The 19,889-nt window shown below is 31.0% G+C and overlaps 2 protein-coding genes across 2 annotated transcripts in view; one reads left to right on the plus strand and one right to left on the minus strand.

The window, feature by feature from the left end:
* LOC148284787 (FMRFamide receptor-like) overlaps positions 1 to 19,889 on the plus strand; it is a 589,885-nt gene that overhangs the window by 556,896 nt on the left and 13,100 nt on the right. Inside the window, exon 6 of the mRNA XM_088234890.1 lies at positions 4,621 to 4,733. The gene's annotated coding sequence lies outside the window, so the exon portion shown is untranslated. The remainder of the gene's footprint in view (positions 1 to 4,620; positions 4,734 to 19,889) is intronic.
* On the minus strand, positions 17,702 to 18,343 carry LOC148284789 (FMRFamide peptide receptor frpr-18-like). The gene is made up of 2 exons (XM_088234834.1): positions 18,097 to 18,343; positions 17,702 to 17,826 (listed from the first exon to the last, which is right to left on the minus strand). The coding sequence occupies exons 1-2, from the start codon at positions 18,341 to 18,343 to the stop codon at positions 17,702 to 17,704; spliced, it is 372 nt and encodes a 123-aa protein (XP_088090960.1).

Here is a 19,889-nt window from a genome sequence, read left to right on the forward strand (position 1 = left end):
TGTCTCTGTGCAAGCCTCGTTTTACAATGTGGTATTTCTAACACACGATTCATTCTTTGACTTGATCTATTTAAATTATTTGTAACTAAATTTTAGTTCTTAAACATATATTTTAAACATTGAAAACAATTTGTTTGTCTTAGGTGTAAAAAACAAGGTTGTTAAATTTATTTCATTTTTTGTTTTGCAAGAATGGAGTTGGACGATTTTTTTGTGGCGCTGCTTTGTCGCTTGAGGGAAAAAAGGATTCATCCTTTTCTTGGGTAGAGTTTGGGTTTACCGTAAAAATACGTCACGCGAATATAAAAGTGCGATATGGTAAAATCAAACTGATTTAAGATTATAAATGATTTATTTACGCGACAGATGTTACCTTTTATCACGCGTTACGCATAAATAAAATGTTTTTTTCGGTGAAAATATTATCCCGTAATATAAAAAGCATTGATAAACTCGATAGCGAAAATATTACAGAGTTGCGGAAAGGGTTGATTGTGATAGTGTATTTTTCTCCCCTTCGAACGAAATGAGGAAGTTTACTGAAACGAGAATTGGAAAAATAAAATATTTTCTAATACGTGCTAAAAATTATAACATTGTATTATATTGTACTGTTTAGTTTTTAGATAATATATTGCAATAATAAAACGTTTTCAATGTTTTTCCACGAGTTTTTCGATAGTCGATAAATTATAAATTTGTATAAACCACTTTTACTTTAGACTTATACGTCGACCGGTTTTGAGGTAACCTCTTCATTACCAGGACTTGCATTAACTTGTAATTACTCGCGTTGCTATTTATATTTAAAAAATATTGTAAGAAAGAAACAGATGTATTAGAAGAGAGAGAACGGGAATTATGTGAATCATAACGGGCATATTTTTAGGAGGACTTGAAGTTAAATTAATTGTTTTTTTTAATATATTTTGTCAAATTTTATTCCAGTAAAATGGCTGTATAGTGCGGAGCAAATTCTACCATATAAACATGAACATAATTATAAACATAACCATAAACATACATACAAACATAAATATAACAATAAACATAAAATAAAATTTTATATTTGCAGCACTTATGGTGGTCTTAGCATATCGCTCCATCGCTCGAACAACGGTGAATGGATCCACTCTGCAGTGGCTTGGAGAATTTTGCTCGGATACGCTGCGATTGGTGTACTAATGCAGTGCCGTATGCACCATTAGGAGCAGAAAGGGAATGATGACGATGATAATACGACACATATACATATTTTTTTTTTTCAATTTTTGGGTAGTTTGATGGTCTATAATAAATAAATAAATAATACAAAAACGCTAAACTTCCTCATTTAGATCTTTAGAAGCTCTATGTGAGCAGTTCGACCAAACCAATCCAGTTTATTCTTCATATTTATTAACTATTTCGAAACAAATTAACCACTAAAATCAGTTGAAACGATGGTATTTTAATCAATATTGAAATAATAACTCTTTTATGCTGAAATTATGGCAAAGAATTGCATGTTGGTATATTTTAAAGTACTACTTTACCATTGTACAAACATGGTACTAAATGACAGCTTGCCTTATGGAAAACCTCACCAATTGCTCCAAATGTGATGTTATAAAAGTGCTCGTTAGAGTGGGTTGATGATGTGTCATTTTAAAAAAAAAATTATACGTCAAAGTAAAAGAGGTCTAAAAAGTTGCGTTTTGGATCACATTAAACGTAAAAATTATTTAAATAAATATTATATACTACTTTTGACCCTCAACCAAGTTTTGAAGTTTACAACTGTCAGATCATTTTGTTAATTATCTTCATTGATAAAATTATTTTCTAGTGTTTTTTTTTTTTTTTAAAGGAATAACCCGCTAAGCCTCTATTTTGAGGCTTGTCAGCAGGTGGGATATGGAAGGAGGTACTGAAAAATACACCACAACACCCAGACCTATTGAGAAAAAAATATTTCTTGGATTTTCTTCTTGCAACTGGCGAAAATCGAATCCGCGACGCCAGTTTCACAGATAACCAACTCCCCCATGGCGCCTGTCCAGTAAAGATTTATCTCTCTACCCGACTGAGTTTCTCCAGGGTATGCTTGGCTACAATAGTTAAGAGACTATAAAAAATGTGTATTTGACCACACATTTTTATCGATTGTTGCGCGGTGTGATCGATAATCCTGAGAATATGATGAGCATTGGTTTGTATGTTCATGATAATTACCTAAGACAGCGTCAGCATAGATTGCTTCAAATTCCGATATACAGGACCATCCTGCCGATGGTTATGCCGCTTGGAAGAGCTACCGCAATGCTAAACAACATCGCTCTGGATATTGATCTGCTCCATGTATCCGAAGGGGTTTTCCGGAGCAGGATTCTCCTACTACCTTGACATGAATCTTTTTCATGTTTTTTTTTCTTTTTTATAATATATACGTTTAGAACGTATGTTTGTAATGTATATGTTGTATTTAACTAAATGAATTGAATTGAATTGAATCGATATAACTTAATCACATTACAAATTCTAACACGTTTTAAAACTACCGAAATGCAAAAAGTTTACACTCCGCAGAACTGATTCCGTTGAGCGCCTTGCTTGAGCGCATTGCTACATGCTATACATTTATTACAAAACATGTGCAACTCACGCCGTTAGATGCTTATTTAATAAGGTTAAATGCACATTATAAAATTTAATTGGATTGATTTTCTTACTTAAATACGAAATGGCAGCCGGTTTATTTAATAAGGTTAAATGCAAAAAAAATACTTTTTCGAAAACTTCAAGCTCTAGTTGAGGGCCAAAAGTAGTATCAATTTTTTTTTGAATATTTTTTGCTTATGAGTAATCCAAAAGGCAACTTTTGAGACCCCTTTCACTTTGATGTCTAAAAAAAATTTAAAAAGTCATTTATATTTCCCTTTTATTTCAAAATTCGGAAAGAAAAATATCAGCCTACCCTAGTGTTGGAGTTTGAGAGTAAGGGTGTTTGAGTTTGGTGTTTACAGCGGATGGTGTGTTGGTAATTGGGGAGAAGATAGAAGGAAGGTTCGAGAGTAATTAGGAGGTAACACGCGACAGCGCATGTCTCACTGCCTAGTCCATAATATGATATTCTTAGTCTCTAGGCTGTTACTGGATGTTGCGTCTGTACCAAAAGCAATTAGAATTAATAAGAAGTAAAATTGTTAATTATTTCCTTAGGAATCATTTTGAAAAAAAACATACTCAAGAATAAAGCCGACGTTAAATAAATTACTATTACTTTCACGTGGGCAAACAATATTTTTAAATCCCTTCGTATTATATAAATAAAAGACGAGTGATACTTTAATCCCCAAATTTGGAATATCCATTGATCGGTTTCATAGCTTTCGCGACATCTTCAAGACTGGTATCTTTATTAACACTTTGAGTACCGGCCGAATACACATAGAATTTACCCTGTGCCCGGCCCATTTTTATGAAATTTCATGCTTTGTGAAGGGTCTCTTAAAAGTGTCATAATTATGAAAATTCTAAGTTAAATCAATTGAAACTTCTCAGATTAATTTGAAATAATTAATTAAGTCGTTTTTGTATGATAGTTTTACCAACATTGGCCTTTATGGAGAGCCACATAGCGCATTGCAATGTTCGCACATATACAGGGCCTCACTCCTTTTTTTGTTCTTTGTATCTCGAGCCGTGTAAACACGTGATTATAATAACTATGCGTTGTTTCCCGGTCCCGTGTTTTCACGAGGTTAACCAGCAGCAAAAAAGTACTAATAAAAGTCTCTAAATGTTATGAATATGCACTTTTTTAGACAGCTAGTAAAACACGTGAAAACACGGGACCGGGACACAACGCGTGGTTATATAATCACGTGTTTACACGGCTCCTGGATTCAAAGTGTTAAGGAGTTCAATGTAAATTAAATAAAGTTATTTTTATCTCTAGGATCATTATCTAAAAATGTTAACTAATGAGTTGATATAATGCTATTGCAATGAGTTTAAGTATTTTACTATTAGTGTCCCATCCTTCGTGAGTAAGATTTTTGTCAATTAGTGGGTAGATTATTCCACAGTCAAGCCACTAGTACTGTAAAAGAGGAGGCAAGAAAATTAGACCGATGAAAGGGTATTAAAAGGGTTCTCTCGTTACTAAAATGAAGAGATAGTCCGAGCTGTAATAGAGGTTGGAAGAGCTCTCTCAGATAAACAGGCGAAGTGGGGTTATTTAAAATATTGTGCAGAACTGATAGAATGTGAATACCTTCTTTATTTACATTTAAGTCAAGATTGTCAGTATCTAAATATTAAGGTTGTTCCTTTATCCTTATTTTTTCCTACTCACCCCGTCTCCACTCTTCATAGGTGTTCATTTTTGATATTTTTTATTTTGTTAATCTTTGTTTTTTTTTGTATTTTGTATAAAATCGTAAGATTTAATATGTCCGTGTAATTGTATCAAACTGAATGGTTTGGGTAGGTAGGAAGATATTGCCTTTAGGCAATATGCCCGCCTTTATATGTACATAAACTGTATATGTATATAAAAAATAAATTTAAAAAATAATGGGAATGGTTTTGACATATTAAAACTGTGAAATAATTATACTTTTTTCTTTCTTTCAGATAAACTGATTTGTTTTCTACTAGATCAAGTAATTCCATCACACCTTCAAAAAGAAGAAAAAACAACATTCTACTGAATATGAATTAAATCAATTATATGGACAAAACGACAGGTTGGTATCTTGTGTTTTAAATCAGTTTTGTTCCTTACAAAGAGAAATTGTGGTAGTTTTATCGGAGTATGGAGTGAATGGTAACCTGACAAGGGCTATTGCGTCACTGTACAAAACCAGCACAGCATGTGTGAAGGTGAATGGGTCATTCTCATCGTGGTTTAACATTCCCAAAGGATTCAAACAGGAAAGTGTAATGTCACCATGTTTGTTCAACATATACATCGATAACTGTGTGAAAGAACTAAAAGATTTAAGAATGGGACCAAAAATGAGTGGTATAAGTGTTAACTGTCTTCTGTAATGCTGATGATGCCGTGCTTCTTGCCAGCAGCGAAGAAGACCTGCGATTCTTGGTAACAAAAGTCTACGATGTATGCAAGAAAAGCGATTTGCTTATGAATGTTGATAAATTGAAAGTAATGGTTTTTGAAAGGGATGAAAATATAACTAAATGTGAGATAAGTGTGAACGGAGATATTCTGAATCAGGTAGTAGTTTTTGTGTATCTGGGAAGTATGTTTACTAGGGATGGAAAAAGTGAGTAAGATATTAAAAGTAGAGTGAGTGCCGGGAACAGGGTGAACGATGCACTGAAATCTACTTTGGTAAACAAATGTTTATCGGAGGAGGCAAAACTAGCCGTTCAAAATGGAGTTCTAGTGCCAACTTTAATGTATAGGAGTGATGATTGGAATTGGAAAAATAATGATGAAAGTAGGTTAAATGCTGTTAAAATGCGATCCCTCAGGTGAATGTATGGTAAAACGATGTATGAGCGGTGCACAAATGTCGAGATCCGTGAACTGTGTAAGGCTGAGACATGCATTATCGACAGAATCAAGAAAGGGGTGCTGCGTTGGTTTGGACATGTAGAGCGAATGGACAGCAAAAGAACGGCCAAAAGGATCTACGACGCAAATGTTGATGGATGCAGAAAACGAGGAAGACCGAGTAAGACGTGGCACGATCAAGTCCATCAAATACTTGAAGATGGACATGTCAAGAGTAAGAATAATCGGCGTGCGTGCATTAGAAGATATATGGATGTAGGCGTTCTATCCTCTCTGCCTACCCCTACGGTTGTTGTTATTATTTCAAGTTGGAATAATTTAATTGTCTTACATCATCGGTAAAATACCACTAAAACTAGAATAAGTTTTACCCGAAATATACTTACCATTTTCAACATCCTTTTTGCTTGGTTTTATTAAAAGCAATCTTCTCCCAAATTCCAGAGAGGAAAGTAAAAATTTCAATTGCCTTAATATTGTACCAAAACTAGAAAGGATACAGGAGAGTCCTTGATAAAACTCCATATATAAATCTTCGTAGGTTTCTGAATGTGACAGGACGAACTACAGCGCCCTTGAAATACACTTGCTAGGAACAAGAAGCGAGGGACGGTTTAGTAACAAGGATATGCGACAGTACGTTTTCACATTCATTTTCATTTCATTATTATAATTATACTCATGAGAGCATAAGGAGAAGCGTAGTCGGTTTCTTTAAGGCTATAATCAGATAAAAAGAAAGAAAATTATACGATTTTGCGAAATTATACAAAATAATTATATTTAGGACTAATAATAGACAGACAATTAACATGAACAACTCACATCGATAATTGTATTGGCAAATAGCAATATTTTCTAGTCTTTTTTAATAAATCAAAAACTTTGTTCCAAAATCTGAAATAATTCCCATGTCAAATCTTAAATATATTATTGCTGCTGCCAGCTGTTCTTCCTTTTCCTTTGTGGTCTTCCGGGCTAACGGCAAGTGGCTGAGATTTCGTGGGCCATGGTATGGGAAATTTTGGAGCTGACCATTTATAGAATTATTGACGTTATCTCTCCTTAATCAATTAACTATGTCCTGGGAATCGCAATTCCGTCTAACTTATTGACTCCGAATTTTATTTTTTTATGCTTTATTAAGTTAGTTCATAACATTTTAAGAACTAATATAAACTTTTAATAATATTACAATTTTTTTATCAAAATTTCTCAATTACATATTTTTTCAAATTAATTTTAAATATTTCAATTTTATCTATTTCTTTAATTTCTCCAGGTAAATCATTGTACAGCTTCAATCCCTTGTACAGTGAGTTTTGAGATTCTGTTTTTTTCCTCATTGGTAATCTTATCTTTTTTTTACCCCTTGTTTCATATGTATGACATTGTTCGTTAAATTTGATTATTGTTTTTATTTTATTCATCCCCTTAATTATTTTATGTATAAAAATTGTCATATTATATTTAATTTGTTGCTTTACTGTGAGCAAGCCAATTTTTTTGTGCATTCTTTCTACATTAGAATATATATTTTTTTTAGTATAATCCTCATTGCCTTATTTTGAAGAATTTGTATATTTTGAATTTCTCCTTCATTACATAAAAAAAGAATGGAAGAACAGTAATTTATGTGTGGACATATTATTGTTTTGTTTATAAGAATACTACTTTTTAAATCTATTACATTTCGTAATCCTCCCATAAATGAAATTTGTTTTGCAATTTTTTTTTGTTAAATATTGAGTATGTTTTTTTAAATTTTAAATATCTATCCAAGTAGACCCCGAGATACTTTATTTCGTCCACATACTTTATATTCATATTATCAATATTAATTTTGTAACCCAGGGGTATTATTTTTTTCCCAATATTCATATATTTTGTTTTTGATATATTCAATTTCAATTTATTTACTTTTAACTATTTTGATATATTTCCTAAATCGTAATTAATTTTACTTATCATTGTGTCATTATTATCTCCTGATATGTAAACTAGTGCATCATCTGCAAAACTTTTTTTATCTGCATCATCTGCAAAACGTTTGCTAACTGAGATATGTTCTCATCATCACTATGGCTGCATCGTCTGCGCGGCATGTGATGTTAACCACCTTATCTCCCTTAGTAGATTCACCACTTTCTTTATTACTAAAATCGTTTTTTTATATATATTTATTCTGTTTCTGTAAGAAGAGGTTTTTGGCGTATATATTGTTGTGCTATATTTTATTATAAAGCTACTAAACTTGCTCTGTTTCTTTATTATTCTTAACATGTATTTTTTTTAGTGTTACTATTATTTTTGTCCCGAATTGAGTTGTTGTAACTCCTGGGAATGTAATTCAAATATATTGTACTTGTAAAATACTTTGTTGAAATGTATATTTTTTTTAAATATTTATTTATTAATATTTTTTACTATTATAAACTATGATGAACAATAAAAATAACGTGACCTCACTGGGGTGGGGTGGGGTTACTTGTGCCGAGGACACTTAACAACACACTTTTTTGGAATATTTTTTACATTTGAAAATAAACAAAGAAGACTTAATAAACAGACGTAACTAACTTTGTATACTATGTGGAAATCTGTTATTTGTTCTGAGTTTATACATTATATCTGTTTGTTTACTATAAATATGTATGTAGAACTGTTGATTTCCCAAATTAAATAAAATAAAATAAAATAAAAACAAAATTTTCAGACAGTTTTAAACACGACGTATTTATGTTTATAATTAATTGACTTACATCGTTATTATTTATATTACAAAACGCACAATGAAAGAACAAAAACATAACATAAGCTGTACATTTGTGGAGCAGTTGATTCAATATTGGTTAAGGCGAATGAGACAATCCATTTTACTTCTACCTTTCTCCACTATCCATTTTTTAATAGCCTTTTCGAACATTTTCAATATTGGTTTAGGCGAATGAGACAATCCATTTTCCTTCTACCTATCTCCACTATCCATTTTTTATAGCCTTTTCGAACATTTTCTCCTTGCTAATTCTTTTAATGGATAGTGGAAGTAGGTTAAGGATTTTGATTGAATAATACTCAAAATCTCTTTGCTCAAAAGTGGTATTACTTTGTATTTGTTTGAGTTTGCGCAACAACTATGGGGAACAGGAAACCATAGTGACATAAACAAACTACAACTACAGAAAAATAAAATATTGAAGCTAGTATATGACCAGTATATGATCAGCCACTAAAGAACTCTTTAAAAAACTAAACAAGTAAATGTTAATAAACTTTTTAACTAGAATCGAAAAAGAATAGTATAGAAAAAATGTAATAAACGTGGAAATACTACAAGAATATTAGAACAATATCATATTAAATATTCCAACAAATCAGGGACTGAAATTATACAATAAACAACCAGACAAAACTAAACAAAAGACTCGGACAAACTTTTCAAAGGACGAAAAAAATATTATTACTAACAACAGAATAAGAATAAAAAAAATTAATTATTTTTGTAAAATGAATGTTATAATTCGTAAGGGTTGATAAATAAAATTTTCAAGCAAAAAATAACTTAATTAAAAAAAAAAAGGAAATCAACATTCCTAATTTTTTAAATAAATCTGGTTGAAAGTTACGCCTAGGCAAAGTGGAAAAATAAGGATGGAAATACCATTCTTAATCTACCACTATCGTAAGAATTTTATTCCCATCTATATTATACACTTATGCCTAGCGTAACTGTATACTAAGTTTATTATTTAAAGATTAAAAAGTTTACTTTAAATCCCTCATTTTAAACCTAGACTCGGGCAAAGACACTCATTTTTCATAGCTCCAAAACTGTTCAGTGCATCCATAAGGACGATATGATGTAGATGAATTATTTGTAATTTGTTTCGAATTAAATTTTTGTTTAAATTATGGATTGAAAAAGCATATTTGAAAGTTTTTTTTATATGAATAGCGTTTATTTCTAATATTAATTTTCTCATTTTTAATGACAAAACAATTGTGAGTAAAATTTGTTCTAATGATTTGAATACAATCAAATAAACGGTACAATTTGTTTAGCATTTTCCTTAAATATTAAAAAAAATCTGATGCCTTTATTTATTTTTATTTATTTTTTTTTTTTTTGCACCACAACAGGCCAGGGGGCCCAATTACAGTGGTGAATTACATTACAAAACAACCAGGCTTGAGAAAAATCACATTTTTAATTTTTGTGTTCTCACCGGGAATCGAACCCGGAACCTTCCGTGCGTGAGTCAAGCGTCTTGACCACTACACCACGAAGGCCGCCAAAAATTAAAAATCATTTTAAAAAAAATTAAAACATTTTTCATTTAATAAGGTTGTTCTTTTTTTTTGAAGAATATTTTGGTGGTAAATATTCTATTTTGCTAAAAACATGCAGCAAAAATTTAATAATTACAAATATTCAATACAAAAAAAAAACAAATAAAATTTTAAACGTCATATTTCATATGTTTTTTCTCTTTGACGCTTGTGCAATAATAATAACACACCAGGCAAGTCCTGCTCTCTCTGATACCATTATAAGACCCCACTCACCCTCATCCTAACACATTCACACAAACACACTCACCCTAACACACTCAGCGTTACAACCAATCTCTTAAACATATTTGCACGCACGAAGAAACCGATTTATTTTATTTTATTTTATTTATTTATAGATACGCCTAATGGGCATTTTTATACAATGGGCATACTCATACACAGAATATTATTATAAAGAAAAGTAGAAAGACACAATGGTATATAGTAGACTTTGTGGAAGTGGACGCGGAAGAGAGGTGTTTATAATTGAATTTGATTTAGTGATCGTTTGAAAGAAAACAACTTGTTATCAAAGAAATCAAGATCAAGGTATGTTTGTTGGCAGATCTAAGAACTCTGGGCATAGGGGAATGAAAACCATAGTTAGTTCTATGGTTATCGGTATGAAAGAGTAAGTTTTGTCTGAGGTTTCTAGTTGGGATATTTAATTTTATTGAGCTCAATAGTTCGGGCGCATCTAAGAGTGAGTTGAAAATTTTAAATAGGACTAAAAGGTCGGATTTATTTCGACAGTCTTGAAGAAAAGATATATTTAACCTAGTTTCTCACTCATTATACGTATATAGGTATCTGGATAAGCGTATATGGGTGTATATTTCATGTTTTTTTCAGTGGATATCTGTCATTGGGTTCGTTTTCTGAAAATTTTGTTTGGTATCCTTGTTAAACCTGTATTACTGTTGGTGTCCCCAATAAATACATATAAAAAATTAAATGTATGAAAACAATAATAATAATTTCATGAAAAAAAATATTTTTAAATATTTAATACAATTTTATTATGGTACAATACAATTTTTTTATGTCCCGATTTGTTAGAAAATTTCGTGTAACAAATATAAATATTTATATAAAAGAAAGGTAAATTACAGATAACAGCAGTTTTAAAAAAGGGGAAAAGAAGAAAAAAAAGAGAGAAAAAAAAAAGAAAGTTCTCTAAAAGGAATCTTAAAAAGTTTACTTCATGGTTTATATAAATGTTAATACTAAACCAAAATAAAATTAAAAAATAATCATACACACAATAGTAAATAGTTAAAACAAAAGTGAATAATTAATCATTATTCGAATTTTTAATTGTTAATTCTGTATTAAAACACAGGACTTGATCATCAGCAGCCTGGTATAAAATAAATCTTAATCTTCACTGTATTGATTTGCAAGTCGCGGCATGCGAATAATTGGTGAATTCAATAAATAATTTCTACAATGGTGATGACTTTACAACAAAAAATTAAGTCATGTTGGTCTATGTGGAATACGAAAGTTTATTAAAGTTAACAGTTCGGGTCAATCTATTTTATTATTTAATAATTTATAAATAAACAAGAGGTCATTTATATCGATGGCATAATAATTTCACACCGAGTTAAAGGAAAATACCATAATTTTTTTGTAATTAAAACGGCTTGTGTTTATTTTAGAATAACCAAGTTTATATTTTTTCTTTAATATAATTTTCCTGTAATAAGTAGATTTTTTTATATGAGAGTGCCAATGCATCTATCTTTATTTTTACAATACAGTATTCATCAAAGCAATTGCGCCAAATAGCACCCCAACACACCACTCCACAACACGACTCACTAGTATAATTCTACCTTAACTAAAATGACATACATAATATTATATATATAAAATGAACGCTATTCTCCAGCACTAAGAGTGAAAAACGTCGAATAATTTCACTAAAAATAACAGAATCTGTTAGTTAATTTTATATCCCGTAGGATGATAAATTGTATTAAGCGTTGTAAAAGGCTCCGAGGCTTGCTTTAATATTATGGATATTGCATATTTACGTGAGAAAATGCTATAAATATTAAGATATTTGATGAAGGGAGCGGCTGATTTTAATATATTGAGCCAATAAAGTGTCCTTATTTATTACTGAGTACAAAACAGGGGCATGAATTTACACGATAAATTACAATAGGTATGAAATAATATGCGTAAAAAGTATTTATTATATTTTACAGCCGTTTATAAAATCATAGTAAATTTTTTATTAAACTTAAATTTTATTTATCACTTTATTCAAATTATAAGGGAATTAAAAATAAACTTTAGAGTAAACGCAAAACCTTTCTTTATACAGACATATTACTGTATTTTGTCCCTGATTGAGGAACTTCAGCCCTTCAGGAAATTGGATACAAAAAAGGTTTCTTGCGCGGGGTAAAAATAAGAGCATTAAATTGTAGCGCAAAGTTTCTTGAAAATGTACGGAAAAAATAATAAAAAATATTTTGATAAAAACGCACTACTTTGAACGACGTCACTGGTTCATGTAAATCAACCTACATATGTGCTTAGAGCTATGGAAGATTTTCGGTCTGCTTGTCGCTTCTGGACCAATGGGAAGAACTGAATGAGAATAAGCGGAAATGAACCTCTGACGTTACACGCGGAGTTATTTCAGAAAAACACAACTTTAAAAAATCGTAGCGCTGATATTACGATACATAAAAATTTTTTAAAAAAAATTTGACTTAGTTTATAAGTCTATTAACAATTTTTTTTTTTTTTAAACCACTGAACTCCTCATTAAGGCACTAACTAGATCAGTAATTTATTTTTACACGGTTTTTAGGGCCAGACCGCGAATCTTCAGAGGAACATTCCTCATGGCAAGCTTTAAAAAAGATCCTAATGAATTTTTCCCAGAAGTAATTTAGAAAAAAAAAATGTTTGCTCAAAATGTAGTAAATCCTTGATTTCTCGATCAAGCAGTCCCTCCACAAACCCCTGCCCCCCTCCTACCCAGCCGCTTTCCTTGTCCGCGTCTGGTGCGTATCGTTTCGTTGGTAAAATACGTACAAATACGTGTGGATGTTTGAATATAGGCAGAATGATGAATGTTACACAGTGTGTAAAGTGGCCTCTTAAAACAGCCAATGACAGGTCATAAGCCTTGTAGATGCCTAGACTTCTATATTGCCTTCTCTAAAATGTTCTTCATCTCTGTTGTAATATGTTAAAGATAAATTTAAGATTTTTTATATTTTTATGTAAATATTATCATATTGTGTTACCAAAATATTTAAAGAGAGAAATCCCTGCAAAAAAACTGCTTTTGCAGTTTGGCGGGAATTAAACAATTGTTCAAATGAATGCTTATTAAAAATTTTCAATAAAGATTATTTTTTTAAATATCATTCCACCCTTAATTATTTTATCGTGCCGGGTTGATTTTCACCATCGTATGAAATGGGCTATAGTTTATCCATTATAATAGTTGATGGGCATATTTTTGGTTTCGTGGTAGTCAAACGTTCTGCGTAGAAACGTATCACTATATAATACAGACATGACACTGATTTACGACCATAGCTTAAACCATCAAATAACCTCAATGTTCATTTGTACCCTGTTCTATTTACTGGAATTGCGGAAGCTTACGCTTCGAGCTTTTATTGGAAAATAGGGTATTAATTCCATAAAATGCCTTCACAAATTAATGTTAGTAAACTAGACAAAAAAAGAGCTACCAGCATAATCACCATTTAACTTATAACAACAGAAATATATAACATTTATATAGAGCGATTCGCACCCTCAAGTTCACTGTGGTACGTGATTCTTTATAGTAAAAATATGAATATATTTATTCAATGTTTAGCTATGGATTAAAAACACAGGTTAATAAATGTATTTTTCATTTAATCATAATGAACTCAGTATTGATGTAGACATTTTTAACTGCAGGTTGCATTTATACAGAAAATTTCTTCATGGGATCGATTATTTGGGATAGTTCCTGAATGTGCATCTTGAGTGGTTTATGCTATATATATGTGCCGCATGTAATGTATATGTTTGTGTATGTTTTATGTGTGCGTTCATGCCGTTCACGCGTGTGTGCGTGGATGGCTCGGAGTGTGCATTCGGTATTTTTATTTATTTTAATTTATTACCAACGATAACCTCCATGGAAAACGCAAATGTTTACAATTATTTTTTTCTCAATTGAATTTCTAATTTATTTATTTTTTTGTCACATTTAATGTTTATATCTTTTGCATAATTTAAGGAAACTTAATTGGTCTTTTTATGTTAAAAATGGTTGTTTTCAATACTTATTATGCATGACTGAATGTTTTCTGAATAAAATAAAATAAAATAAATAGATAAACAATCTAATCATCTAATAGTCGATTATCTAGTGCTGGCGCGTTTGCAAAACTTACACGAACACATTTTTAATGTACAGATTATTAAAATTTATTTCAACAGAGAGGGAAAAAGTTTTCGAGAAGAAATTTGGAAGTCTAGGCATTTACATGGCTTATGACCTGTCATTGGCTGGTTTAAGTGGCCACTTTACACACTGTGTAACATTCACCATTCTGCCCATGTTTGAACATCCACATTTCCTCAACTCTTCCATCTGTTGACTTTTGTGAAGCCCTGTAAATGCCTAGACTTCCAAATTTCTTCTCGAAAACTTTTTCCCTCTCTGTTGAAATAAATTTAAATATGAACAACTCCCTAGGGAGGAAATCCAGCCAGTCTGCAAGCATTTGGACATAATCAAACATTGTTGAGTTACAGATTATTACTTTAAAAAACCTTAATATTAAATTTTAGTCAAATGTTTTTTTTCAAATCCCTTTTGGATAAGAGCAAAAACAATCCGTTAAAAAAGACATAGATTTATTGAATAACGTGTCGCTCCTAAAAAAAAAATCTGCAGAAAATTGCGGCAAAAAACTAGCCTTTTTATTAGTTAGTTCGTCGAAAATGATGTACTTATGTAAAAATAAATTGATATATTACATTTTCTTAGCCCATTGTATTTTTTTTCATTTACACAACCCTCTTATCCAACACGGATTAGTAAAAAAGTAGCAAATTTTTTACAAATTTGTTACAACCTTTTTAAAATCAACATCCTGTAGATTTAAAATGCGTTTGTGTAAGTTTTGCGAACGCGCCAGCTATAGTTAATCGACCAGTAGGGTAAGATCTAATATTTACTTGACGCTGTTAAAATTAGTTATGTTAGTAAATTATACCTTGATAAAGAAGCTTGTGTAGCTTTAAAAACGGTCAGCAGAAAAAATAAAAAATGGGTTCTTCAAAAAAAGTTATTTTATTATTAATATTACTTTGTTAAATCATTAAAAACGAGCTGGAACAACAGACGGAGAACAGGAGTAAACGAATATGTATTTCAAATGTGATGTGTGATGTGTGATGTGTGATGTGTGATGTGGTTTGATGTCAATTGAACAATTTAATTGTGTTTAATTGAATCTGAATGCTTTAATTGATCTGATTCAGTTGATGGAGTGGAAATACTAATTGTAAACATAATTTAACCCATTATTTGACCCAAAGTGCAGCTTCAATTTTGTTTACCTGAAAATTGACCATTGTTGCCTTGCCAAATGTCCGAATATGAACAATAAAGTTCGGACTTGGCAACTCTATCCGGAATTGGATCGCAATTTATTATATTTGGTCAATGTGGTTATCTCAAACAAACAAACCATCAAGCCTTTTCCTCGTAAGGGTAGGTAGAGAGGATAGAACGCCACATTTTTTTTCATTTTTTAAAATGTATTTTATTCATACAAATATACAAATTACAAAAAATATAATAATTACGTATTCCAAACTCTATGAGGCCAAGGACCCTGTATTGAGTTGGGATACAACATACAGATCTCGCTGCCTCTACATTCATACACCGCATGCGCGTGCGCCGATTATTCCGACTTTTGACACGTCCATCTTCAAGTATTTGTTGGATTTAGTCATGCCATGTCTTTCCCGGTCTTCCTGTATTTCTGCATCCACCAACATTTGCATCGTAAATATTCTTAGCCGTTCTTTCGCTGTCCATTCGCTCTACATGTCCAAACCAGCGCAGAGCTCCTTTCTTAATTAATTTTATCAGCTTTATATGTAATATGTCGTAAATTTTGATAAAATAAAATAGGATAGAATTAATTTGCTAAGTTATACCTTGATAAATAATAGGCTCCGTATTTTATTTATTGTATATTGATAACCTTAGACATTCAAATGTATCAAGGAGGTATTTTGTATATGCAGATGATACTCTATTGATATATAGTTGTGATAATGAAACCCAACTGCAAAACAACATCAATGAGGTTCTGAATAAATTAATGGACTGGTTAGGTAATAACTCATTTACAATAAATACAAAAAAGACTAAATATTTTCTAATAAAAGTTTTAAAAAAACGCCCCACAAAACTTTACCTAATAAATAAAGATGACCAAATTAAACAAACAGAAAATGTAAAGTACTTGGGTTTGGAAGTGAATGAAAAATTAGCACGGACAAAACATATCAAAGCAGTTATAAAAACTGGGTCCAATTATTGGAATAATGAGAAGAACAGAAGTCTTTGATAAAAGTACAAAATTAATGATATACAATGCTTTTATACTTCCACACTTTGTATATGGATCAATAATATGGTCGCAATGTAGTCAACAAATGTCAGAATCAATACAAAGAACAATGAATAAAGCACTTAAAGTAACATTTAATTTTAATGAATATACTAGAACCACAGATTTATAGAGAATAACAAAAATGCTCAATTTAGATGAATTAATTTACACAGAAAAGGTAAAAATGATATTTAAGATGAAAATGAATAAAATAAAGACCAATAATATATTTAATTTTTACTACAACATACATAAAATAAATACAAAAGCGTCAAATAATTTAATTTGCGAACAACCTAGGACTAACAAAAAAAGAAACAGTTTTTTGTATACAGCAATAAATATTTACAATGCACTTTCTAATGATTTAAAAAATAAACAAAACGTTTACGTACTTAAAAAACACCTAAATAAATAAACCTGTTTCAGTTCGAAACCGGCTGGTAGAATTTTTTTTAAAAGTGGTTAAAAACAAAGTTGTTTTTATTTATTTTATTAAGTAGTGAGGCATTTATAAAAATAGCTAGCTCCTTTAAATTTAAATATTTATTGTTAATTTTAAAGATGATTTATTTTTTTCGCATTTTATAACTATTTATTTATTTAAATGAAGGTTTATGCGTCAAGAAATATCTTTTAAGTAATTGCTTTGACCAGGAAATAATTGGACGTAAGCTTTGTAATTAATTCATTTTTCTGTCACCAAATAACATTTCTCTCTATAATCTGTCTTGAGCAATTAAATGGAGGCTTAATTCCTGTACTTGTGTAATTTATTTAAAAAGCAAAATATTTATATCACATTAAGTTAATTCGAACTATTTTTTTTAAGATAGTCAACGGGCTCAAGTAAGCCCTAATATCAATATATGCCAATGCATTAATGAGTAACACTAAATCTAAACATTCTTAAAATCTACTTAAATTAAAAAAAGGTATGTATGTAAATAGCATAATCTATGTGAAAATGGCAAGTGTGACATCGCAAGTCAGGAGAAACAACACCGCTTGTTTCTTAAATGCCTCTCTTTGCCGTAGGAACACATCGACAGTATCAATCGGTGAGGTTTTGTTCACTGATCTCAGGTCCTTGGCAGAGGGAAAAAGAGTCCGATGTTAGTTTTATAATTTCCAACAGCAAAGACAGGATTGTTAAACTATTAAATTATGAACAGCAAAAGAGTGATACAAATACGTCTCTATACAACTTCCAGAAAACTAAATAAATAATAAAATTAAGTAGGTTGTTTAGGACATTAAAAAACCATGAAAATCCAACCAAATAAAAATCTTTTTCAAAGTCATAGAAGAAATAAACAATATGTAATAAATTGCACAAACAGAATGCTTGAATAATAAAAAACCAAAGTTTTGTCGTGTTAATTTCTTTTCTTTGAGAAACACTTAAGCTAGAACGAAATCTGTTCATTTGTTTTAATCTTTGGTGAATCAAAATATTTATAATTGTTGTTATAACTAAAGGAATAATTCCTATAATAGTTTCTAACCATCCGTAGAGATCAGAAAATGAAAGCATTTCTGTAGAATATAAAACCAAACGATATTTATTATCAACCAAATACTTCATCGTTGACAATTCTATTTCCCAATATTTAGGCAAATTAAAAAGAAATGAAAATATTACAATGGCAAAAATTGATAATTTGGCTCTTTTGCGTGTACATAATGTTTTCACGCGAAGAGGAAAATAAACCGCAACAAATCTTTCAATCGACACAGCCAAAGTAAGATATAACGATACAGTATACGCAGCTTCAGTCAAAGTGTGAAGAACGGCTTCAAACATTGGTTCGTAAAAGAAATGAAAATAAAATAACCAACCAGTGAACGAATAAATTGATGAAATTCCAACATAAACAATGGCGAATATATCCAAAAACATGTCACAAATAGCTAAACCTAACAACAAACACGTTGTACTGCTGGTCATCCGAGGTCTTGAAAATACCACAATTGAAAAAATGTTGCCAATTATTCCAAATACGGCGACCATGTCCATCAAAATACCGCGTATGATAAACTCAAACACATACTCTTCGTCACTTGGATCAAAGTCCATAGATAATAATTCTTCTTCGGAGATATCTTCAAATTCACTGGAATATATGACGATGTTTCCACCATCAAAACTATCAACGTGAGATGTATTTTTAAACTTAAAAACATTAAAATAGTCATCAATTGAACTATTGGTAGTATTAAAATGGGTAAAGTACCAATAGTAGAGATTCTGTGATAAATTTGGTAATGTCTTCATTTCAACAACAATACGCACAAAATATCAGTTTCTGAAATTCTCCGTTTTGTTTATATTCCATTTATTAGCTTCACTTGTGTAAAAATTGTATTTTTTCACTTAACACAACCAGTTTGAAGACTCTGCTCTTGTTTAGTAATTTAATCGTAAGCGATGCAAAAAATTCTCACAGTTTTGCATTGTTAATGTTTCCATCACAGTGTGATACAAAAGAACATAATCTCTTTAATCAAATTAGTTGAATGTCAAGAAATAAACTATTTGACAAATGATATTATCTTTTCCAAAAAATACCGTTTGGCGATGCGTGAGCTGGTTCTCGGCAGTAGGTATATAAAATTTGGCAAATGTCACAGCGCAAATGGATGCAAGGAAATGGAGTGAATGGACTGACCTTTTTAGTTGATTTTCTTGTTTTCTCCAAACTTAGCTGAGGCGGCGATAAGGCGGAGCGAGCGGCGAAACTTTCAACCGTAACATGCACTTCGATCGCGGTCAAATCGGACACTGACCCCAGGTGGCAAAATCATCAACTCAATAGTTATTAGAACTATAAAGGTGCAAAAGGGACAGGATTCAAGTGGGCGAGAGAAAAGGAGACAGGCATAGGAATTTATTTACGCTGTGACACATTTTCAATCGGCCTAACCATGCCCCCCAGCTTGACAGAACGCAGTCCTTTCAAAAAAACAACAACAAAAAAAACTGTATGTTTATATACGCGATAAGGAAAGAAGAAAAAAAACAAACTATAAATTACATATAAACATATTATGGAATATCTTTTCCATTTTTAGATTAACACCTGATTAGGCAGGTGATAGAGCGTTTGAGCGACGAAAGGACGCATTCAAATAATCCTAACTATGTTGTAATGACAACAAACTAAATTAACATAAAGAGCGAAAACTAACTAAATTTTTTAATTAATTATAAGTAAGTGGACTGTATTTTTAATGTTTTATTGATTAGGCAAAGGGCAAACCTTTACGACAGGACGCCTATATATGCCTGTTTTTGTTCGGACATTTACTACTCTAACTACACCGTCACTTCCAGGAAAAATGTCTTCGAT

Source organism: Micrasema longulum, unplaced genomic scaffold (genome assembly GCF_059751315.1).
Source record: "Micrasema longulum isolate JH-2025_06_02 unplaced genomic scaffold, ASM5975131v1 h1tg000089l, whole genome shotgun sequence".
In the NCBI taxonomy this organism is placed as follows: domain Eukaryota; kingdom Metazoa; phylum Arthropoda; class Insecta; order Trichoptera; family Brachycentridae; genus Micrasema; species Micrasema longulum.